At 53.2% G+C, this 19,703-nt stretch overlaps 1 protein-coding gene across 1 annotated transcript in view; it reads right to left on the bottom strand.

The window, feature by feature from the left end:
• The window catches only part of PREX1 (phosphatidylinositol-3,4,5-trisphosphate dependent Rac exchange factor 1), a 197,622-nt gene that overhangs the window by 42,148 nt on the left and 135,771 nt on the right, over window positions 1-19,703 (bottom strand). The window contains exons 9-14 of the mRNA XM_060123573.1: window positions 19,405-19,554; window positions 17,075-17,222; window positions 9,974-10,074; window positions 9,333-9,436; window positions 9,090-9,139; window positions 6,558-6,633 (exon numbers count right to left, since the gene is read on the bottom strand). Of these exons, the coding sequence (XP_059979556.1) occupies window positions 6,558-6,633; window positions 9,090-9,139; window positions 9,333-9,436; window positions 9,974-10,074; window positions 17,075-17,222; window positions 19,405-19,554 (629 nt within the window). The remainder of the gene's footprint in view (window positions 1-6,557; window positions 6,634-9,089; window positions 9,140-9,332; window positions 9,437-9,973; window positions 10,075-17,074; window positions 17,223-19,404; window positions 19,555-19,703) is intronic.

The following is a 19,703-nucleotide window of genomic DNA, read 5'->3' as shown; positions in this document are numbered from 1 at the left end:
ACATTGTCAGCAGGGACTAACTCAGGCATTAGTCTGTAGCCAGGTCAATGAGCTTCGCTCCGCTCAGCCAGCCTCTCGTTTAAAATACTGCCCAAGTGAGAAGTTATTCCAAGAGGCACTGGCCCGACAGAGCCAGGCCAGAGGCCTCCACTCTTGGTGTATCCCCCCAGGCCCCTGCCAGCAGCGGAGGGGCCAGGGAGGGAATTCCTCAGCTACAGGAGAAATGAATTCAGAGCTGCAGGCCTCAGCCTGCCAAGGCCCCAGAGCAGAGCCTGGGGGAGCCACTGGCCTCAGTTGCTCTAGCTGCCCCAGGCTGACTCAGAGATGACAAATCTGTCCTGCGGGACCGCGGGCCAGTGGCTGGAGAGCCAGCACGCTCACAGCCCTGCCAGCAGGGCGGCCATCCATGCAAGAGGCCACATCTGGAGTAGCCGCCCCCAGCTGTGAGGGGCCCAGGAGGCGGGCGGGCCCAGCCCTGCAGCCCAGGGGGCCCGGGCAGGCGTCTGGAGCCCACCTAGCTTTCCAAAGCTCTCACAACCTGGGCTCCCAGCCCATCCCAGCCCGTCCCGGCCTCTCTTCTCTCCAAAGGGCCCTGGGGTGACCCATGGGGTGACTCCCAAAGTGAGAACAGCACAGGGATTCTCTGGTCAAGAGTGAAATATGTGTCCACCGCCTGAAAAGCAAGCCCCCACCCCACATCCTGCCAGCTGTGGGGAAACCAGAAGTCATCCAGTCCCCATTTCCTCCCCTCCCAGAGGAAGGCACAGGCACACACAGCCCTGTGCAATGAACCTCCGCAGCACACTTCCCCTTCATCCCCCACTCGCCCACCAGCCCCCCTCACTGGGGGCTCCATCCACGACGGCCTCCTTGCTGCTCCTTCCACACACAACATGAGACCCCACCTCAGGGCCTTTGCACCTACTCCTTCCTCCCCCTGGAATGCCCTGCCCTGGCTTTTCAGGTCTCAGTGCCCATGTCAGCTCCTCCTAACTACCTAGATGGTCAACCCAGAGGCAATCGCTCTTATTAACCCCATTTGACAGATGAAGAAATTGAGGCACAGACAGGCTTGGCACTTGCCCAAGTTTACAGCATGAGAGTGGAATCCTTTTACAGCCGGACCTTCCCTCCAAGTTACAAATAGGGAAACTGAGGCTCCAGGAGGGGAGGAGAGTTACCCAGCGTTACGGCCAGGGCTCCTGCCCTGTCCTTGTTTATCCTTTGTTGCCTCTGCTAGTGCCTTGAGCTGCCGGCCTGGCCCTTTGCCCGCTCACCCACCCCAGCCTTGCCACCCCACCCCAGATGCTAGAAACCCCGCCGCCGTCAGCACTGCCATCTGCCTGAGCATGGAGGTCAGCGTAGCGGGCGCTCAGGGCACATTTCTGCGGAGCCGGAACAGGAGCCGGCAGATATGAGCCATCCCGCACCTGGCTCCTGGCCTGTCCCTGCTCTCTCCTGCCCCAGCCCACCGACCCCCGCCCTCCTTTTGACGGCCACAGCCTAGGGCATCCTGGAGTCCAGGCAGCACAGACCGAAAAACCATGAGCAAAGAGGTGAGGAGAGCAAACCCTGGAGCTGGATCCCCCGGGTTTAAACCCCTGTTTGGCCAACCGTGACCGTGGGGAATTCCTTAACCTCTCTGACTTTCATTTCCTCATTTGTACTTTTTATCCCCAGACTTGCCCTTGACTTTCCAAGGCCTCTGCCACCTCTCAGTGGTATTCCCCACTCAGACTCCACAGTACAAGCTATAATCAATACAGAGGATTATTATTACAATTTCTATTATTATTGACTACCAAGGCGTCATGAAGGCCCCCCACCACACACAATCTTATAGGAGTACCTCGTTTCTGTGTATCCTGAGGCAAGTTACATAATCTGAGCCTCAGTTTCCTCATCAGTACGATGGGGACAACAACTGTTTTCTGAAGATTAAATGAGATAGTACACACAGAAGATCAGAAGTGATACAGTACATAGCTTGTCAATCAAATGACTAATACCCTCCTTATCCTCTGAGCTAAAAGAACTCTCGTTCATCTGAGTAGTTGGTAGAGAGCCCTTCCCCCAGCCTCAAGGGATGAATTCTGAGGAATTCTAAGGCACTCTCAGCAATCCTTATTGTTTCCCCCAGGGAGTGGTTTAGGGGTACATGAGGGACCCACCTGGCCATGAGACCTAAGGGGAAGACCACTGGGCAAGGGAGGGGACTGGGGGAAGTTTCCTCTCCTAATAAACATAGTGAGAAAGCTCTTTCCAACTGCCCCTGCTGCCTGCCTTTGGCCATAGGTCTACATAGATGTGATACCCGGAGCTGTGGCAGCTGTCTTATGACAATGAGGCAGCTGGCAAGATGGCAGAACAAAAAGATGGAAAGAGCATGGGTATAAATGGCATTGTTGAGCTCTAGGACCATGAACTCTGGACGCCTAGTTATATGAGCAAAAAATGTCTTTACTGTATAATTTAGATTTCCTATTGTGTGAGAGAAAAATGTCTTGATTGTGTAAGTCAGGTTTCCTACTATGTGCGGACAAAAGTATTTCTAGCTGACCTAAGGGGTTTCAATCAACATTTTGTTTCAAGGAGCAGAATGACCTAGAGTTAGAAATGAACATGTGTTCAAAGCAAAATAACCCTGCTGAACTACACAATTATATGTTTTCTTCTTGACTTGCCTGCTAAAGTGCAGGTGGGGATGACTCTTGAAATCAAGACCTGCTGTAAGCAGTCTTCAAGGCCACATCCTCATCACCAACCTCTCCCCCACAGAGAGACCCACATGCACACCGTCCCCCCCTTTCCCTGACCCGGGGCCAGATGCCAGCTGTCGTTCGGTCAGTCGCATGGAAGCCATCCTATGTCAACTCCAATTAGCTTCCCTGTGTCCCCAGACCAGGCCAAGCCATGCGAGGCCTGCTTAAGTGGACAGAGGGTCAGCTGCAATCTTCATTCCACCGTCCGCCCCCTGCCTCCACTGTGACTGTATGCTGGGGGATGGCGGCAGGGGGCGGGGAGGGGGGTCCTCTGGACCAACTGACAGTGACTCAGGCTACTCCACGGGGCCTTCGGCCAGGATCACAGCTAATCTGACAGCACAGCACGGGCCACAAGCAGGCCCCTGCCGTGCCCAACACCGATCATAAAGAGAAACCAACAGAGGCCGCTGCTCTGGCCGGTTCTCCTCCTTGCCGGGGTGCTCCAGGGCGCACTCTTGAGCCTCCCAGCTCAGCCAAGGGCCTTGCAGTCATTCAGGACTCCTGTGTCTCTCACCACTGCCGCCCGCTCCGTCCATTCAACAGCAGGCTCTGTTAGGTCTCCCTTCAAAGAATCCCAAACCTGACCACTCTTGTCCCCTCCCCCGCGGCCACCCGGTTCTCAGCCACCACGCTCCCCACCGGCAGTTCTGAAGCCGCCTCCTCACTGGTCCCCCGACAGCCCGAGCATCTTATCCCACCGAAGTCAGATGCTGTCCCACCTGTGCTCAGAGCCCTGCAGTGGCCCAAATCCTCCCAAGAGCTCACAAGGCCCCTTGGGGCTGGCTGCCCACCAGCTTCCCCATCACCCTCCCTCTCGCTCACGCCACTCCAGCCATACTGGCCTCTCCCCACCCCCAGACCCTCCAAGCTCACCCCACTCAGAGCCTCCGAGCTGCTGTCCGCTCAGAGAAAGCTCCGGCCCCAGACGGCCCCCTGGCTCGTTCCCCACCTCCCTCCGGTCTCTATTCCAAGGTCCCTGCTCAAAACACCACCTTCTCTGCCGCCTGTGAACAACCACATCCCCCCCCACGTGAAAGGTCGACTCCCGCCCAGAGCTCCCCCCGAGCTGGCACCTAGCAGCAGCTAACAAAGTATTTTACTACTTTTCCTTGTTTATTCAACGCCTCTCCTACCCCTCACCAGAATTTAACATCCACGAGGGCAGGAGCGTTGTCTGTCTTGTCCACTGCTGTCCCCCCAGAACCCAAAACAGTGCCTTATACACAGCAAGTGTTAGGAGGAAGAAAAGGATGAGCCCATGAGCCCTCTTGTCGGATTTTTCTACACTCTCTTCTGCCCCCTCATTGCAAATACCACCCAGGAGCTGACAAGGAACAGAGTATCTGCAGTAGAGATGCCTCCTGAGCAGCAGGTGTGCAAAGCCTGCCCCTCCCCCGCCCACCTCCTCCACTCCACTAGGGAGTACAGTGGGCACCCCAAAGGCAGCGCCTTTCCACGGCCAAGGAGAATGCTCAACTTCTCCCCCCCACCCCACCGCCTTCCCATCACTGTGAACGAAGGGAAAACCCACCGCGCCAAAACCCCAGGACCTATCCGTGACCCCTTCCCAGCCCCAGAGCGGTGCATCCTGTGATTCCATCTCCAGATATTTCCCAGGTTCACTGACTTCTCATCAGCTCGGTAACCCACCCCACTCCCAGCTCAGGCCTGGGATTCGCCACTTAAGGCAAAGTCCACATCGCGCCTTGAAACCAACAGTCAGCCGTGGAGCTCAGGAAACATGAGGCCACAAAGGTCCAAGGTGGGGAGAAGCAGCGTTTCAGAGAGCCCTACACCCCGGCACGCCTGGGGCCTGAACGAAGAACCTAAACCACAAGATAAATCACCCCTCCCCTGTCACAGCCCACTCAGAAGATGGGACCCCAAACAGATGGCCCCTCGGCTCTCCCCAGCCGTCTGTCCTGCACCCCCAAGTCCCTCTGTAATTTCTTCAGCCTTCCTTCCACACTGCGTGGAATTTTGAGGCACCCTGAATCCTTTGGGAAGGAAATGAGGAATTATTTTAATAACAGTTCCATTTACTAAGCAATTACTCTGTGCCAGGCGCTGTTCTAATAAGCACTTTAGATGATTAACTCACTGAATCCTCAAAATAATCTAAAGGGGAAGGTATTGTTTTGAGCTTCATTTTACTGGTGTGGAAACTGAGGCACAGAGAGGTTAAGCGGCTTGTCCAAGATCACTCAGCTGAGAAGTGGCAGTGCTGAGATTTGAACCCAGGTCTGCCTGGCTATAAATAAAGCACATGCTCTGAGCTGGCTTCAGGGGATCCTAAGGAGGGGGCAGTGTGCGGTGTAGTGCAATGGTTAGCACCTCTGTGCTTCCCAGCTGTGCAAATCTGAATTCAAATCCAAGGTCATTTTAAGACCTCCCGCGTCTTAGGGCCCCACATCATAGCAAACATATTAAAATGCACCCACATCCTACATTAAATACGTTTTGGGGGCTTGAAAATTTTTTTTCAAGAATTTTTCTAAACTTGATTTTGAAGTTATTTGACGCCAAGAAGCATTTACTTTACATAGATTGGCTATGATTTCTAGGCAATCATCAGGAATTTGTTCGACATGAGAAAATCCAGGCAACAAATTGTTTTTGAATGGAATGAAGTTTCTATGAAGGCTAAACTTAACAATTAATAAGGCTCCCATAAAGCTGCACTCCATGAAAGTTTAAACATTTAGATTTCACAGTTGTCTTCTTGTCTTTGGAGACATTACGTTCTTCTTATAGACTATGAATGAACATTCTTGCAGGCTCCCTGAAAAGTTTGCAGAAATGAGGCCTAAGTACGTACGATGCACCCATCCGATTCCCAGCTTTACTGCTGCCAGGCTGTGTGCCCTTGAACCAGGCACTTGGCCTCTCTGGGCCCCAGTTCCCTGTCTGGAAATGGGTTGGAGGACTCAATGAGATACTGCACAAAGTCCAGACAGGGCCTGGCCCAGAGTAAGTGCCCTGCAAACAGAAGCCGTAAGGTATAAGAGGCAGGTAGGTAAGAGTGTCCACGGCACCTCGATGGAACAATCACCTTTGGGAAGTTGCAGCAAAATCAGCACAGAGATTTTTCCAAGACTCTGCCCGGCCCCCACTCACTGGGAACCTAGGATAAGGGAATAGCTTGGCAAGCCCTATATGGAGGCTCTGTGGCAGGATGAGACCAACTTGTCCCAGTTTGCCCGGGACCGTCCCACTTTTAAAAAGGAAAGCCTCAAGGTGGCAGCCACCCAAGTGTCCCTTAACTGACAGATAAATAAAATGTGCTCTATCCTCAAAAGAGAATATTATTCAGCCTTTAAAAGGCAGGAAATTCTGATACAGACTACAACGTGGATGAACCCTGAAGACATTATACTGAGTGAAACAAGCCAGACACAGAAGTACAAACACTGCATGATTCCACCTGCACAGGGCACCTACAGCCGGCCAACTCAGAGAGAGAAAGTGGAAGGACAGCTGCCAGGGGCCGGGGGGAGGGAGGAATGGGAAGTTACTATTTAATGGGGACAGAGTTTCAGTTCTGCAAGATGGAAAGAGCTCTGGAAGTGCATGGGGGTGATGGCTGTGTAATAATGGAAGTGGACTTAGGGCTACTGGACTGTACACTTAAAATTGGTTAAGATGATCAATGTTATATTATGTGTATTTTACCACAATTTAAAAAATAATTAAAAAAAATTTTTTTTAAACCTCAAAGGCCAACATCCTGGTTAGCCCCTCAGGCCTGGGCAGAGGGGACGACGGGTCACATTTGCTCGGCAGGGCTCTCACCTGGGCCAGCAGCCAGTCCACCAGCTTGCTCCCGGGCAGCACCGACTTGTACGTCTTCAGGTGGTAATCGCGGTCCCTGTGGAGAGGAAGCAGGCCGTGAGCAGATCAGGGAGGAGGGAGGGGAAATAGTCCCAATGTCCCTACTCAAAGAGCTCGGGGTCCGAGGATTTCCAGGCTCTCCAGCCACGGGTCGGAGGCAGGGGGGCCGGGGAGAGCAGCAGGCAGGGAGTCCAGCCCTGACTCCACACCTCACTCACAGTGTCACTGAGGGCAGGTCTGTCCCAACCCAGGACCCCATCCTCACCAACAGCATCAAGGGGCAGGAGTAGGTGGCTCTAAGGCTCTGGAAGCTTCCCCCAGCCTGGGGTTCTCAAGCAGGGATGGCTATGCCCCCCAAGGAACACCTGGCCGTGTCTAGTGACATTTTTGGCTGCCATGACCTGGCTGGGGGGCGGAGTGCGGAGGTACTACCAGCAACCAGCAGATAGACACCAGGATGCTGTTAAACATTCAAAACTGCCCAGAACAGCCCCCAAACAATTATCCAGACCAAAACGTCAAAAACGCTGAGCCTGCGGAACCCTGATTTACTCTGAGTAATGAGAAAAACTTCCAATTCTTTCCTTTTGTTTTGCTGTTAACATTCGTGTGTCTAAAGGTAACAAAACAATACCGACATGGAAATGCTTCTCCGTGGGCTGGTGTGGGCAGTCAGGACAGAGCAGAAGGCAGGGGGCTGTCAGCGTCCTGGTTCTTTGCTTTGACCTGTTGTAGCATCTAATTCCTGCCAAGTCTTGGTACAAAGGGTTGTGCGGACCTTGCCGCCAAACTGCAACAATCTCTCAGCCTTTGAAGCTGACGAGAGTGAGTTTCTGCGGCCGGGCCCTGTCGGGGCTGAGAAAGGCCGGTTGGGGAGCCCCTGTCAGCGCTGAGAAAGGCCAGTTGGGGAGCCCCTGTCGGGGCTGAGAAAGGCCGGTTGGGGAGCCCCTGTCGGGGCTGAGAAAGGCCGGTTGGGGAGCCCCTATCGGGGCTGAGAAAGGCCGCTTGGGGAGCCCCTGTCGGGGCTGAGAAAGGCCGCTTGGGGAGCCCCTGTCGGGGCTGAGAAAGGCCAGTTGGGGAGCCCCTGTCGGGGCTGAGAAAGGCCGGTTGGGGAGTTCTTCTCAGGCTTTCAGGAACTGAGGAGCCCAGCAGGTCACGTGCGCAGTAACTGGGGACCCGCTGCCAGCCCAGCCACTTCCTCCCCTGGGGGCCGATAGAGAGGCCTCTCCGGCAAGGGCCAAGGCTGGACCCGGGCAGCCCCGCCTGCCTCCTGGGCCTGCACAAAGGCAGCAGGGGAGGAGCCAGCGGGGCAGGTCTGGAGGTGAAAGGGGCTCCCTGGGCCTGGCCTCCAGCGAATGCTGGGAAAAGACTCTTCCTCTCTGCTCCTGAGAGGTGACAAGAGCTGTCAAGACAGAGGGCAGAGGCCTCTGTAGCTGGTAAGGACCAGGTCACCCTCCCTGTGCCTTCGTCCACAGCCACAAGCTCCACAGTAAAGACAACCACCAATCACTGGCACTGACAGAGCCTTCACTGTGTGTCAGGCGCCAGTCAAATTTAATCTGCATGATCAGCCAAGGGGTGTGAGCTATTCTTATGCCCATTTCACAGATGCAGAAAGAGAGGCAAAAGAAGTTAATTACCTTTCAACAGTCACTCAACAAACATTTACTGAGGGCTCCTTTGCCCTGGACTGCGTTCTCCAGTACATGGCGGTTTTTCAACCAATTAATGTTAAATCAGAGTTAAGATTACACTCTTCAGTCTCAAGAGTGTGAAACCCACGTGTGACTAGTGGCTACTGCATTGGACAGCACAGGCACAGAGCATCTCTATCAGTGCGGGAAGTTCTACCGGCCGGCACCGCTCTAGGTGTTGTCAAGGGTCTGGGGACACAGCAGTGAGCAAATTCCCTGCCCTTGGTGAGTGTACAATTCCCTGGGGTACAGACAGTATACAGACTAAGAAATAAATATACAGTATGTCAGCTACTGACAAGCTTCAAGAAGAAAACCAAAGTGAAGTAAGGAGGGTAGCGTGTTCCAGATGGTGATGTTTTACACACATGGTCAGGGAGGGCCCCTCTGACTTGGAGACATTTGAAGTAAGGAAGGAAGCAGATATGCAGATATGTAGGGGAAGAACACCCCAGGCAGAGGAAACAGCAAGTGCAAAGGCCCTGAGGTGTATCCTATTATTATCCCCATTCCACAGAGGGGAAAGTTGAGGCCCCAGCAGGTTAAATAACTGCCCAAGAGCACACAGCTGCTGACTAGCAGGCTGAGATCCAGAACTAACACCCTTCACCACCACACTGCAGTGTTTCCCACAAATTTACTCACTTGACCCTCATGACAAACCTACAGGGTAGGTACAGTTATTAGCCCCATTTGATGGAGAAGGAGACTGAGGCTCAGACAGGTTAAGTTATTGGCCCAAGGCCACACAGCTGAGAAGAGACAGAGGTGAAACTGAAGCTTGGAGAGAGTAACTTACTTGATCACAGGGGTGTAGAGGCTGTGAAGACGGCAGTAAAGCCTCACACCCTGAAAGAGAAAAAACGGGAGTCTGTGATCAGGCCACATCCTTCAGGGGCCTCCAAATCCAGGCTGCTGGGAGAGAGGGTGGGGGGAGAGGGGAGACTGGTGAGGGCAGTGGAGAACAGGCCACTGGGGCAGAGGCCTGCTCTGCGGTGACTGTGGGGTCAAGGTCATGGGGTCAGGGTGGAGGGGTTCCCACCTTGGACATGATGTCCTCCAGTTCACTCCGGGCCTTGTAGGTGCCGTCGTCGTAGCGGAAGCGGTACATCACCTGCTCGTTCTTGAACTGGTGCTTGTCAGAGACTGGAGGGACCCCAGGGCTGGTGAGGCTGGGCGCCCCCTCGGGCCCTCCTGACCCACGCCCACCATCCTCACCCTCCACTTGGCCAGGCTCCATGCCAAGCACAATTTCTCCAAAGCCCCTGCCCACACTCCCGGTCCTCCGGCTATGTGCAGGGCCCGCTGAGACCCACAGCTGGGGGCTGGGGCATCTGCCGGTCTCATGAGAGGCCCAGAAATGCCCGCTCCAGTCTGCCCTGAGGCCCACCTGCCCAGCATCTCCCTGGAGCTAGATCACGAAGCAGGCTGGGGTGTGAGACCCCACCGTCAAGATTTATGAACCCATCTCTACACAACGGCCCCGAGTCACCCCTAGCGCTTCCCTGTCTCACTCCCCACTTTGGATCCATTAGCTGATCCTGTAGGCTCTTCCTTCAAACCATGAAGGAACAGCTGGCCACACAGAAGTGTAGAAATGGCCTCTGAGTTAGTGGCAGCACAGCACTGTTGAGCTCTGACCTGGTCCTACTGTTCGGCCCCCCAGGCCTAGCCTGCACTCACCATGGTGGATGATACCATTCTCCAGCAAGGCTTGGCCCAGGTTCACGCCTTCTTCCGTCTTGCTGATTTCGCCAATTTCCAGGAGCCAGGCAACAAACTCACTGCCAGGAACATAACATGCGGTTGAGAGGACCTCCCCACTCCTGAGGCCACAGGGGCCAGCACTGAACTGGCCTGGCCCCCCTGACTCCCAGGAGTGACGGCCAGAACTGCCCACAGGAAAGCAGAGCTTAGGACACCACAGGCCTGGGGGTCGTGCTGAGGCCAGATGCTTTTCCCCAAGACCAATGGCAGAGAGGTGGGTGTGAGCAGACCCAGGCCCCGCCTCAGGCTCACTGGATGGATGGATGGATGAATGGATGGACGGACGGGAGGATGGATGAGAGAGACAGAGAGAGGGGATGGATACATGAGTGGATAAGTGAATGAAAAGTGAGATGACTGGATGATCTGACAGGCAGATAAATGACTAGGTGGCTGGGAAAATTAGTGGGTAGGTGGGTGGGGAGGGCAACAGAGGGGTGGGTGATAAGTGGAGAGATTACTGGGTAGATGAGTAGGGAGATGGACGATGGCTGGCTGGCTGGAGGAACAGACAGAGGGAATGAAGAAACCAATAAGCAGGAAGAAATAAGGACCCAGAAAGATGATTGTGGAGAGTCAGAAGAGCTAAGGGTGATCAAGTCATCTCATTCTCCCACTTAAAACCCTCTGGTGAGCTTCCTGGTTACTCTCAGAAAAACATCGAAACTCTGCCCACATGATGGCAAGGCCCTGACACGATGAACTGCCCCTTCCTCATCTCCTATACCTTTCACTTATTCTGCTTTAGTCTCACCCACCATCTTCCCCTGCTTAAAAAAAACTGCCAGACTCCTGCCTGCCTCAGGGCCTTCGCGCTTGCTGTTCCCACTGCCTAGAAACACCCTTCCCCAGCTCTTCACACAGCCTTTCTCTTTCATCTTAAGGTCTCAGCTCAAATATCACCTCCTCGGAGAAGTCTTCCCTGACCACCTCATCAAGACATCCCACACCCACACAAACCATCCCCATCTTTCCGTTTTACTTCCTTTTTAGCACTTATCACTGGATTTGTATCATACTATTTACAGATTTATTTATGTGTTTATCAACCATCTCCCTGAACCAGAATGTCACCTCCATGCTGATGGGGAGCTCTGTCTGATTCACAGCTCTACACCCGCCGCACCTAGAAGATGGTCCAAAGCACAGCAAGGCTCAATAATCTTTTGAACAAATAAAGGAATGAACCATCAAACAAGAAGGAATATTCTGGGGTAAGCAGGAAGGTCTCAGTAAGAAAGAAGTGCTCAAAAGCCCAGAGGAAATGAGGCAAATCCAACGTGACTACCCAGAGGGGCAGAGGCTCAGTCAGAGCCCAGGTCCTGGTTCTTGGAGTAGAGTTTGGGCTCCATGCAGAGCTCCACCCACTGGAAGTCAGCAGGCCAGGGGAGAGCTGGGGATGTGGTCATTCTGTTCTCAATGAAAGCGGGTGGCAGCTGGCCAGAGTGGGGAGCTTATCAAAACCAGCTGTCCTGCCTCCAATTACAGGGCCAGAGGGGGGCAGAGCTATTTTTAGCTTTGCAGTGTTTGGCTAGCAAAGACCTGCCCTGTGTGTAGGTAGCAGTGTGTGCCGAGGCATTCAGGGAACCCCAGTGAGAGCCGGGGGTGGGGGGCGTAGAAGAAATGGATCTATTCTGTGGAGCGGGAGCCCCGAGTGGGGGAGAGATGGCCCTGGCCTCCCCCAGGTCTCTTCTTGAAGTCCCAAAAATCAGAGGCAGAAAGCAAGCTGCCGGCAGCTGGGGGAGGTGAACAGATGTTGAGTGCCCGCTCTCGGAAGCTGGAGACTCGGCCTCTGGCTGCCCACCAGCTGTCCCATCGGGGGCCACCTCTGGCACGGACCGGCAGCCCTGTGGGGGGTCCCAACAGGGACCACAGCAGGTCCCAAAAGGGGGACAGGAAGTTGCCCACAGCAGCTGCAAGGGCAGAAAAATGCAGCCCAGAGGACAGCAACTGTGACCCAGGTTTCTGCCCTGAGCTGAGTCTTGAGCCTTTTTGAGGATCAACTTACTGGGCAAATTTGGGCAAACTGCTGTCCCTCTCTGGGCCTCAGCCGGGTCCAGCTGGCAAGGGGTTCATTCAGGGGTCTTCTGGATTTAGTCGGTAACTTTCAAATCATGTTGAGTCCTAAGCTGGGATCCAGCCTACAAAACCAGACAAAATTCACCTCTGATGCAGGGACCTTAAACTCTCATAAATGAGTAAAAGGGACCAGGTGGAAACTCTGCTGAACCAGCCAGCGTTTCTGAAGACGGCAGCCACTCACTGCGGCCAACTGTGGCCGCATGGGAAGACTAAAGCATCTTACGACTTTTCAAGAGAAGCTGGAAACCCAGCATTTCCTGTGAAATCTCCCAACTGTTAAATGTTGATATTGAATCCAAAATGTTCTGAAAGCACCGTGTGGCCCAGGGAAAACACATCTGCGAACCACACTGTGTCAGTGGGGCGCCATGTGCTACCGCTGGGTGCAAGGAAATGTGTTACAGGCAGGAGGGTCAGCGTATACCAAGGCCTGAGTAAGAAGGTTAGGGAACCAGCCATCTGCCAGTTGGTGGGGGTGGGGGCAAAGAGAAGCGAGATCCAGTCTTCCAGAAAGACCTAACCGGGAGCAGGGTGACGTACGCTGCGGACACAGGGAGCAGGTCAGCCTGCTTTGGCGGGGAGTCTGAGATTCAGGGAATGGGGGACTAGTTGAGAGTTAGCATGTGTCAGCTAACGGCAGCATCCTTCTTCCTTCCTGCCCCCCAGTATCATGCACCCAGTAAACATGAATTTTAAGTGTCAAGTCCAAGGCTAGGCACAGGGGACACACAGGTACACCCTGGCAGTCTTCCCGGGGGAGCCCCCAAGCTGAGATCCAATGTCTACTCATCCCCAATACAAGAATCCCATTTCTCTTGCCCATCTCCTCCATGGCCTTGAGCTCCACAAGGGTAGGAACTGGGGGTTTTATGTTCATCCCTGTGACTCCACTGCCTGAGACGCTTCCGGTTGGTGTCTGCAGCAATGCCTGACGAATCATTATTGATCAACTATTACGCGCTAATACCGTGTACCTGTGCCCACAGGTGGGTGAGACAGTGTGGCCTCTTGCACCTGGGTGCTCCCATTCTGGCAGACTTCAATTAATGAATGACATCTAACTCTGTCTAGAGTATAACCAAAGGCCTTCTTCTTCCAGGAAGCCTTCCCTGACTGCCCTGCCAGACCGACCATCACACCTTGTGCCCTGAGTTCTTAAAGCTCTGACAGTGCCCTCATCCCAGGCCTGTATAATGAGTTCATCCTCGCTCGCCTCACTCTCCCACGTAAACTCTTTCAATGGATTCCCAGAGCACCTGGGATAGAATCTGAACCCCTCACCCCTTACCTGCCTGATTTGGCCCCTGCTACCCCCTGTGGCCCCATCTCGACACCCCCCAGCCACTCCCTCCAGCCACGCTGGCCTCCTCGCTGTTCCTCAATTTACTCAAGGCTCATTGCAGCCTTGGGGCTTTCGCACCTGCTATTCCCTCTGCCAGGAATGTTGTTCCCCCAGATCTTCTCATGGTTGGCTCTTGCTTGTCATCCAGATCTTGGTTAAAATGTCACCTCCCCCAAGAGGCCCTTCCTGACCACCCTGGCTGAAACCACACCCCCTTTCCTCACCTCCTCACATCAACCTACTTATTTCCTTAAAGCACTCATCAAGTCACTGAAATTCCCTTCCTTATTTGTATTTATCTAGTTTCTGATTCCCCTACTGGCCTGTTGTCTCCACGAGGGCAGGGGTTTCCTCTGTCCTGTTCACTGCTTGCACACAGTAAGGGCTCAATAAACAATGACTGGGATAGATGAAGGAATCAATTTTGTCTCCCTAGAATCCGAGGATCCTAGAGGGCAAACGCCATGTTCCTCCCATGAAGCCTCCACAAAAATACACAGATTTCGTTCCTTGGTTTTTCTTCACGTGGCATCCGTGAGCTTTGTCTCTGATGAGGGCAGAAACAGGCCACTCCTTAAGCTCCATCACATTTCCATCACTCTTGCCCACAATGTGCTGAGCACGTCACATGTGTTTTCTCTCTGTATCCTCCAACAATCCGGCAAGGCAAACATTTCATTCTCTCTCATTAATTGGTCATTTACTGAGGCTCAGAGAGGTTAAGAAACTTACCCAAAGTCACACAGCTAGAAGGCAGGGGAAGCAGGACTTGAGTCCAAGTCTGATTCAAAGCCTAACCCTTGAACGTTATAAAGATAAATCAGACACTTTTTGTATTCCTGGAGTCCCCCATCTAGTAGAGACAGGTAACGATCAAGGAAAAACGAAATGTGCTGAATAGAGATAAAAATGGATAAACGCAGCAGAGTGTGGTGAGAGAAAGTACTGGGTTCAAATCCCAGCCCCCAATTTGTGCCCATGTGACCTTGTGTAGGACCTTTTCCCTCTCTGTGCCTCAGTGTCCTCACCCTTAAAATGGGAACAATGGCAGTAAACTGCCTCACAGTGTCACACAAAGATTAAAAGGCACGGCCACATGGCAGCACCTGGAGCAGAGAAAGGCTCCGCGATTGTGTCTCTGTGGCTGCTGGTTCCTTCCACTGGAGGGGGCCCGGGTGCTCCTGGAGGAGGAGCTGGGCCCTGACCAGGAAGGAGGAGGACCACGAGCCCAGGGCTATGTGCAGAGCAAAGCCACACAAGGAGTTTTTATCAGCACGATCTCCTGCAGGAAGTCTGGTCCTTGAGGGCCCAATGATTGCCAAACAAGCTTCAATCCTGGCCCTGTTTCAAATGGGCAGTAAAAGAAATCTCCCCTAATCCTTCCTGAGGAGACAGAACACCCTGCTGAAGCCCTAATCACAGACAGGTTAGCCCATCCAGCTGGACTAAGCTCTCCAAAGGGTTTGGAAAGAGGCGGGGGGGGGGGGGCGGTCCTCTGACCCTGGGGGGGCCGGAAGCAAACCCCTCCTCGAGAGAAACCTCCTTTCTGCCCAGGGATTAGGAATTAGCTGATGGAGACCAGCCCGGCTGCCCCCTCCCTGCTTCCCACAGGTCTGGGGCCCACAGCCTCCCCTCCACAGACCCTCCCAGGGAACATGGAGCTGGAGTCAACTAACCCTGAGGGCAAAGGGGCAGCCTGACTCCAAGGCATCCAGGCCAACTCCAGGGGCCCAAACACCCCCAAAATCCCCTGCCTGCTGCCCCAAGCCATGACCAATCAGCTCCCCCTGGCCCCCTGCCCCCGGCTTCACACTGGCCTCCAGCTGCCCATCCAACATCTGTTCAATATGCGAACGTCTCCTGGGCATCTCAACCTTAACACGTGCAAACGGGCTCTGCATCTTCCCTCAGCTGGCTTCCAGATCACTGCACTCGCCAGCGTGCCTCCCACCCCTCTGCCCGCTCCCTCTCAGTCTCCTTTGCTGCTTCCTCCTCTGCCCCAGAGCCCAGTCTCTGCCTCATCCCTCTCTTTATCCATCCCCCTGCAGGATTTCATTCAGTCTCATGGCTTTGAAAACCATCTAAATGCCCACATCCCCTGCACTTAGGTCTCCAAGCCAGAACTTTTCTCCCCGGGTCAAGATTTCGTATCCAACTAACAAGTCGACATCTCTGTCCGGGAGCCTGTCTCAGTGTAGGCATCCAAGTGGAGCCTCTGGGCTCTACTCCCACCCTCTGAAACCTGCCTCTGTCTCCCCTTTCGCAGCAATCAGCACTCCAGCCCTTCCAGGTGCTCAGGATCCTTAATTCCCTTTTTCTCCACCCCATGAGCCAATGCTGTCACCTTCCACATGATCCAGAATGCAACTACCTGCCCCCATCTCCACGGTGACTACCCCAGTCCACGGCACCTCTCACCTGGTCTACGGCAATACAATAATTACAGCCGCTTTTACCCCAGGACTCTTCAAAATCTTTTGGGAAGCGGGTGGGGTGTAAGTTAATAAATTCTCAACAAAATCCCAGTCTCATAGGCAAGCTTCTCTCCCCACAAGCTTCGTGCGGTCAGGAGCCCTGGGCATTCTTCTACCCTCTCCAGAGCACCGACCACTAGGTCTAACACACAGTAGGGCCTGGAAACAGCCTGATGGTTTCACAAGGAATGCATTTCTCCTGCTTCTCCCAATCCCCAGCCCCCTCCCCCAGGTGAATGAGATTTAAACGTGGGTTTAGGATCCAATCCCATCTCACCTGTGCTCTGATCCTTTGATCCTTGGTTATAAAATAGGGGTGGGGGTAATAATGTTTCATTATTAGGAAATAACGTAATTCCCAGACAGAGAAATTGGAAGCCCTAAGTACTGAAACCCTATGGACCTCCCCTTCCCCTTGTGTATCTCACCAGACACCAACCCAGCCAACATCTTGATCTCAGACTTCTAGCCTCTAGAACTATGAGAAAATAAATTTCTATTGTTTAAGCTGCCATGATGGTGATACTTTGTTATGACAGTCCAAAAAGGCTAATTCAAAGGTCTACATTTGCTCTTCCAAAACCTCTGACATCAACTCCCTGCATTAAATACCTTTCTGCTTGACATATCTATAGGGGCTTCTCTTTGCTTGAATGCTACAGCAGCGTTTTTCAATCCATGGTGGAAAACCCGCTCACAGTTTGTGAAATCAATTTCATGCGTTTCACTCAGCACTATTTTTGAAATGAATGAAGAAATGAGTAGAATAGAATAGAACAGAACAGAATAGACAGGTATTTTCAGAGTGTAACAAGCACAGTAAATTTTGTGAAACTTTGGCTTCAGTCATATATTACGTGAATGTGTGTACCAGGTCACAATATAAAACTTACATTTTGCAGTGAGTTGTGGTCAAAACATTTGAAAGCCCTGATATGGGCACCCCACTATCCTTGATCTCCAAGGACTGTTCCACAAGGATTCGAGGTGTTTTAGTGGCTCTGCCCATGGCGGAAGGGGCAGGGCTGGGAAAAGCCACGTGGGTGCAGAGGGTCTGCCCACCTCCAGCCTCCAGCCAAGACCCAGGGACACAGCGGAGGCCAGGATGGGGTCACTCACTTGCCAAGGAAGCACTTGGGGACGGTGCTCAGCTTTCTCCGACGGTCCTTGATCAGGTTCACCTTCTTGTTCATCATCATGTGGTAAAGCTTCTCCCCCTTCTCCGCGATCATGACGTACGCATCCCGTTCCATGCCTAGCTTCAGGCCTGCGGAGGGGACACGGTCAGCACCAGCGCTGGGGAGCAGAGCAGGCGGGCATGTGGTTCCTGAAAGCCTTTCCCCCAGCTGCCCCCAACTACCGCCACAGCCAGTGGTCACCCATAGAGCACGCCCTGCATGTCAGACACTGTTCTAGGCACCTGCCAGTGACCCCACGCAAGACCTTGTAGAGGAGGGTGGGTAAGTCCCCCATTTCACAGATTGCAAAGCTGAGGTCCAGAGAGGCTAAGTCCCAGGGTAATAAGCAGTCGACCCTTCAACCTGAGAATGGGTTTCCAAATTCTGAGGTTATCAGAAAACCTATTGAGACCTTCCTTCCAGGCCAGGGATGGAAATTTCCCCGTTTCTCTAGACAATACACACAGAACTATGATCCCAATCACTGCCCCATATTTTCTACCTGGACCCCATCCAATCCTGACAATAAGAGTAGTGACAAATAATAATAGCAAATGCTTTTATAGTGCCTACTCTATGCCACTTGATCCTCACAGGAAACCTACAAGGCAAGTTCCATTATCCCCATTTTACAGCTGAAGAAACTGAGGTCCTTAGAAATTAAGTTCCTGTCCAAGGTTGCCCGTCTAGAAGTAGTGGAACCAGGATTTAGACCCTCAAGCTTGGCTCCAGATCTGTGCTCTTGACCACAGCATGTACCACGCCTGGAAACTCAGCCCTGAGCTCAGGGTTTGGGTGATACCCCGATTCTAACAACCAAGGCCTACTCAGGCCACACTCCACTCATGAGCACATATGTCCAGCACTGACCACAGCCATCCATTCCGACCACAAAGATACTGATCAGCCCCACCCAGGCCAGGCCACACCCCTGACCCCCACCCCCAGTCCTGACCACACACCCAGCCCTGATCCGTGTCAGAAGTCATAAACCTGCCCCAGCAGGGGCTAAGTTCAGTTGTTTACCTGGCCTAATGGCATTTTAATAAATTTTGATGCAACATTTAAAATCAAGACATGTCACCTAAAAATCCTGATGTCTAACTTCTCAAAAAAAAAAAAAAATTCAGTGGACCTGGCCATGCTGGGCCCATACTCATTCCTGAGAGATGATGGTGACTTGTACTTGGGTGGAAGCAGGGAAAGGACAGAAGTAGATGGACTTGGCATGTGAGTGGAAGGCAGAATTAAAGGGACTTGATGTACTGAGTTTGGGGAGTCGGCAGACATCAGGGTGGCACCAACGGTTTCCATCTGAGCTCCTGGATGACTGAAGGAGCCACTTACTGAGACGGGGAAGTCCAGGGAATGAGTGGGTTTGGGGCAGAAGACAGGGTGGAAATTAAGAATTCTGACTAGACATGGTAAGTGTGAGATGTCCACGACACATCCAAGTAGGGATTTCAAGAGAACAGAATATAGATATGGAGGAAACCGGGCCTCTGTTTTCTCCTCTGTAAAGCTGGGCGGTAGGTACCATTGTTAGGATCATGAGTCAAATCTGCAAGTATTTATCATCAAATCCAAACCTCATTTAGCAGCATTACAACCCTCTGCGGCAGGAGCTTTATCCCCATTTACCAGGCCACATCACTGAGGTCTGGAAAGCGGAAGCAACTCACCCCCAAACACACCATGGCCTCCCCTTCCGAGCACGGTGGTCTCTGTACAGCAGTTCAGAGTTTCCCACCCCCAAACTGCACCCAACTATCACCCAGCTCTGCACTTCCTAACGCAGGGGCCTCAGAAGTGCCTGGCCCAAGCATTCACGACGACAGTTAGGGGCAGCCCCCGGGACCCTCCTCCCAAAGACTTGGTGAATGTCAAACAAAAAGAACCCCCGGTGAAGGGAGCAGAACCGTGGAGGGGACAGAGGCACGTAGGGAGCATCTTGACTACTAACCCTCAAGGGTGAAGGAAGCAAAGAATCTCAGGATGATCAGCTACATTGGCATGACCTTGGGCAATTCCCTTCCATGGGGCCTCAGTTTCCCCATCTGTCTGGCGGGCTAAACCAGATGAGCTGAGATCCCACCAAGTTCTAACAGTCCCAGAGCTCTCTGACCCTTCAAAGACCTGCTTTCTGTAGCTCTGACCTTTCTGGAAAGGATCCTACACCCCTCCCCTAGACACAGCTCACTCTACAGAAGGGACGAGGCTGCAGGAAGCCATATACGCCCCAGGGATCTGGGGAAGCCCCCAGCCACTCACTCTCGCGTTGCTCCCGCTCACGGATGATGGCATCCAGCCACTTCTGCTTCTCCTCCGCTGTCTTGGCCATGCAGACAAACCACTTGTTCTTGGCCGTGTTGTGGATCTTCCAGCCGTTGGTGACGGTGTAGCCGTTGCTGTGATAATCCGCTGGCAAGGGAAGGAGGCAAAGCGGGGTCAGCAAGAGCTCAGCCATACAACCCAACATTCATCATTATATGCTTACGAGTGAGGCCACAGGACCAGCCCTTCCTCCTCCAGAAGGACAGGGCGGCAGAGGCATCAATGGCATCAGGATT

Source organism: Lagenorhynchus albirostris, chromosome 15 (genome assembly GCF_949774975.1).
Source record: "Lagenorhynchus albirostris chromosome 15, mLagAlb1.1, whole genome shotgun sequence".
NCBI lineage: Eukaryota > Metazoa > Chordata > Mammalia > Artiodactyla > Delphinidae > Lagenorhynchus > Lagenorhynchus albirostris.
Note: the sequence above shows the minus strand (reverse complement) of the source record. Positions and strands in the feature narration are given on the sequence as shown.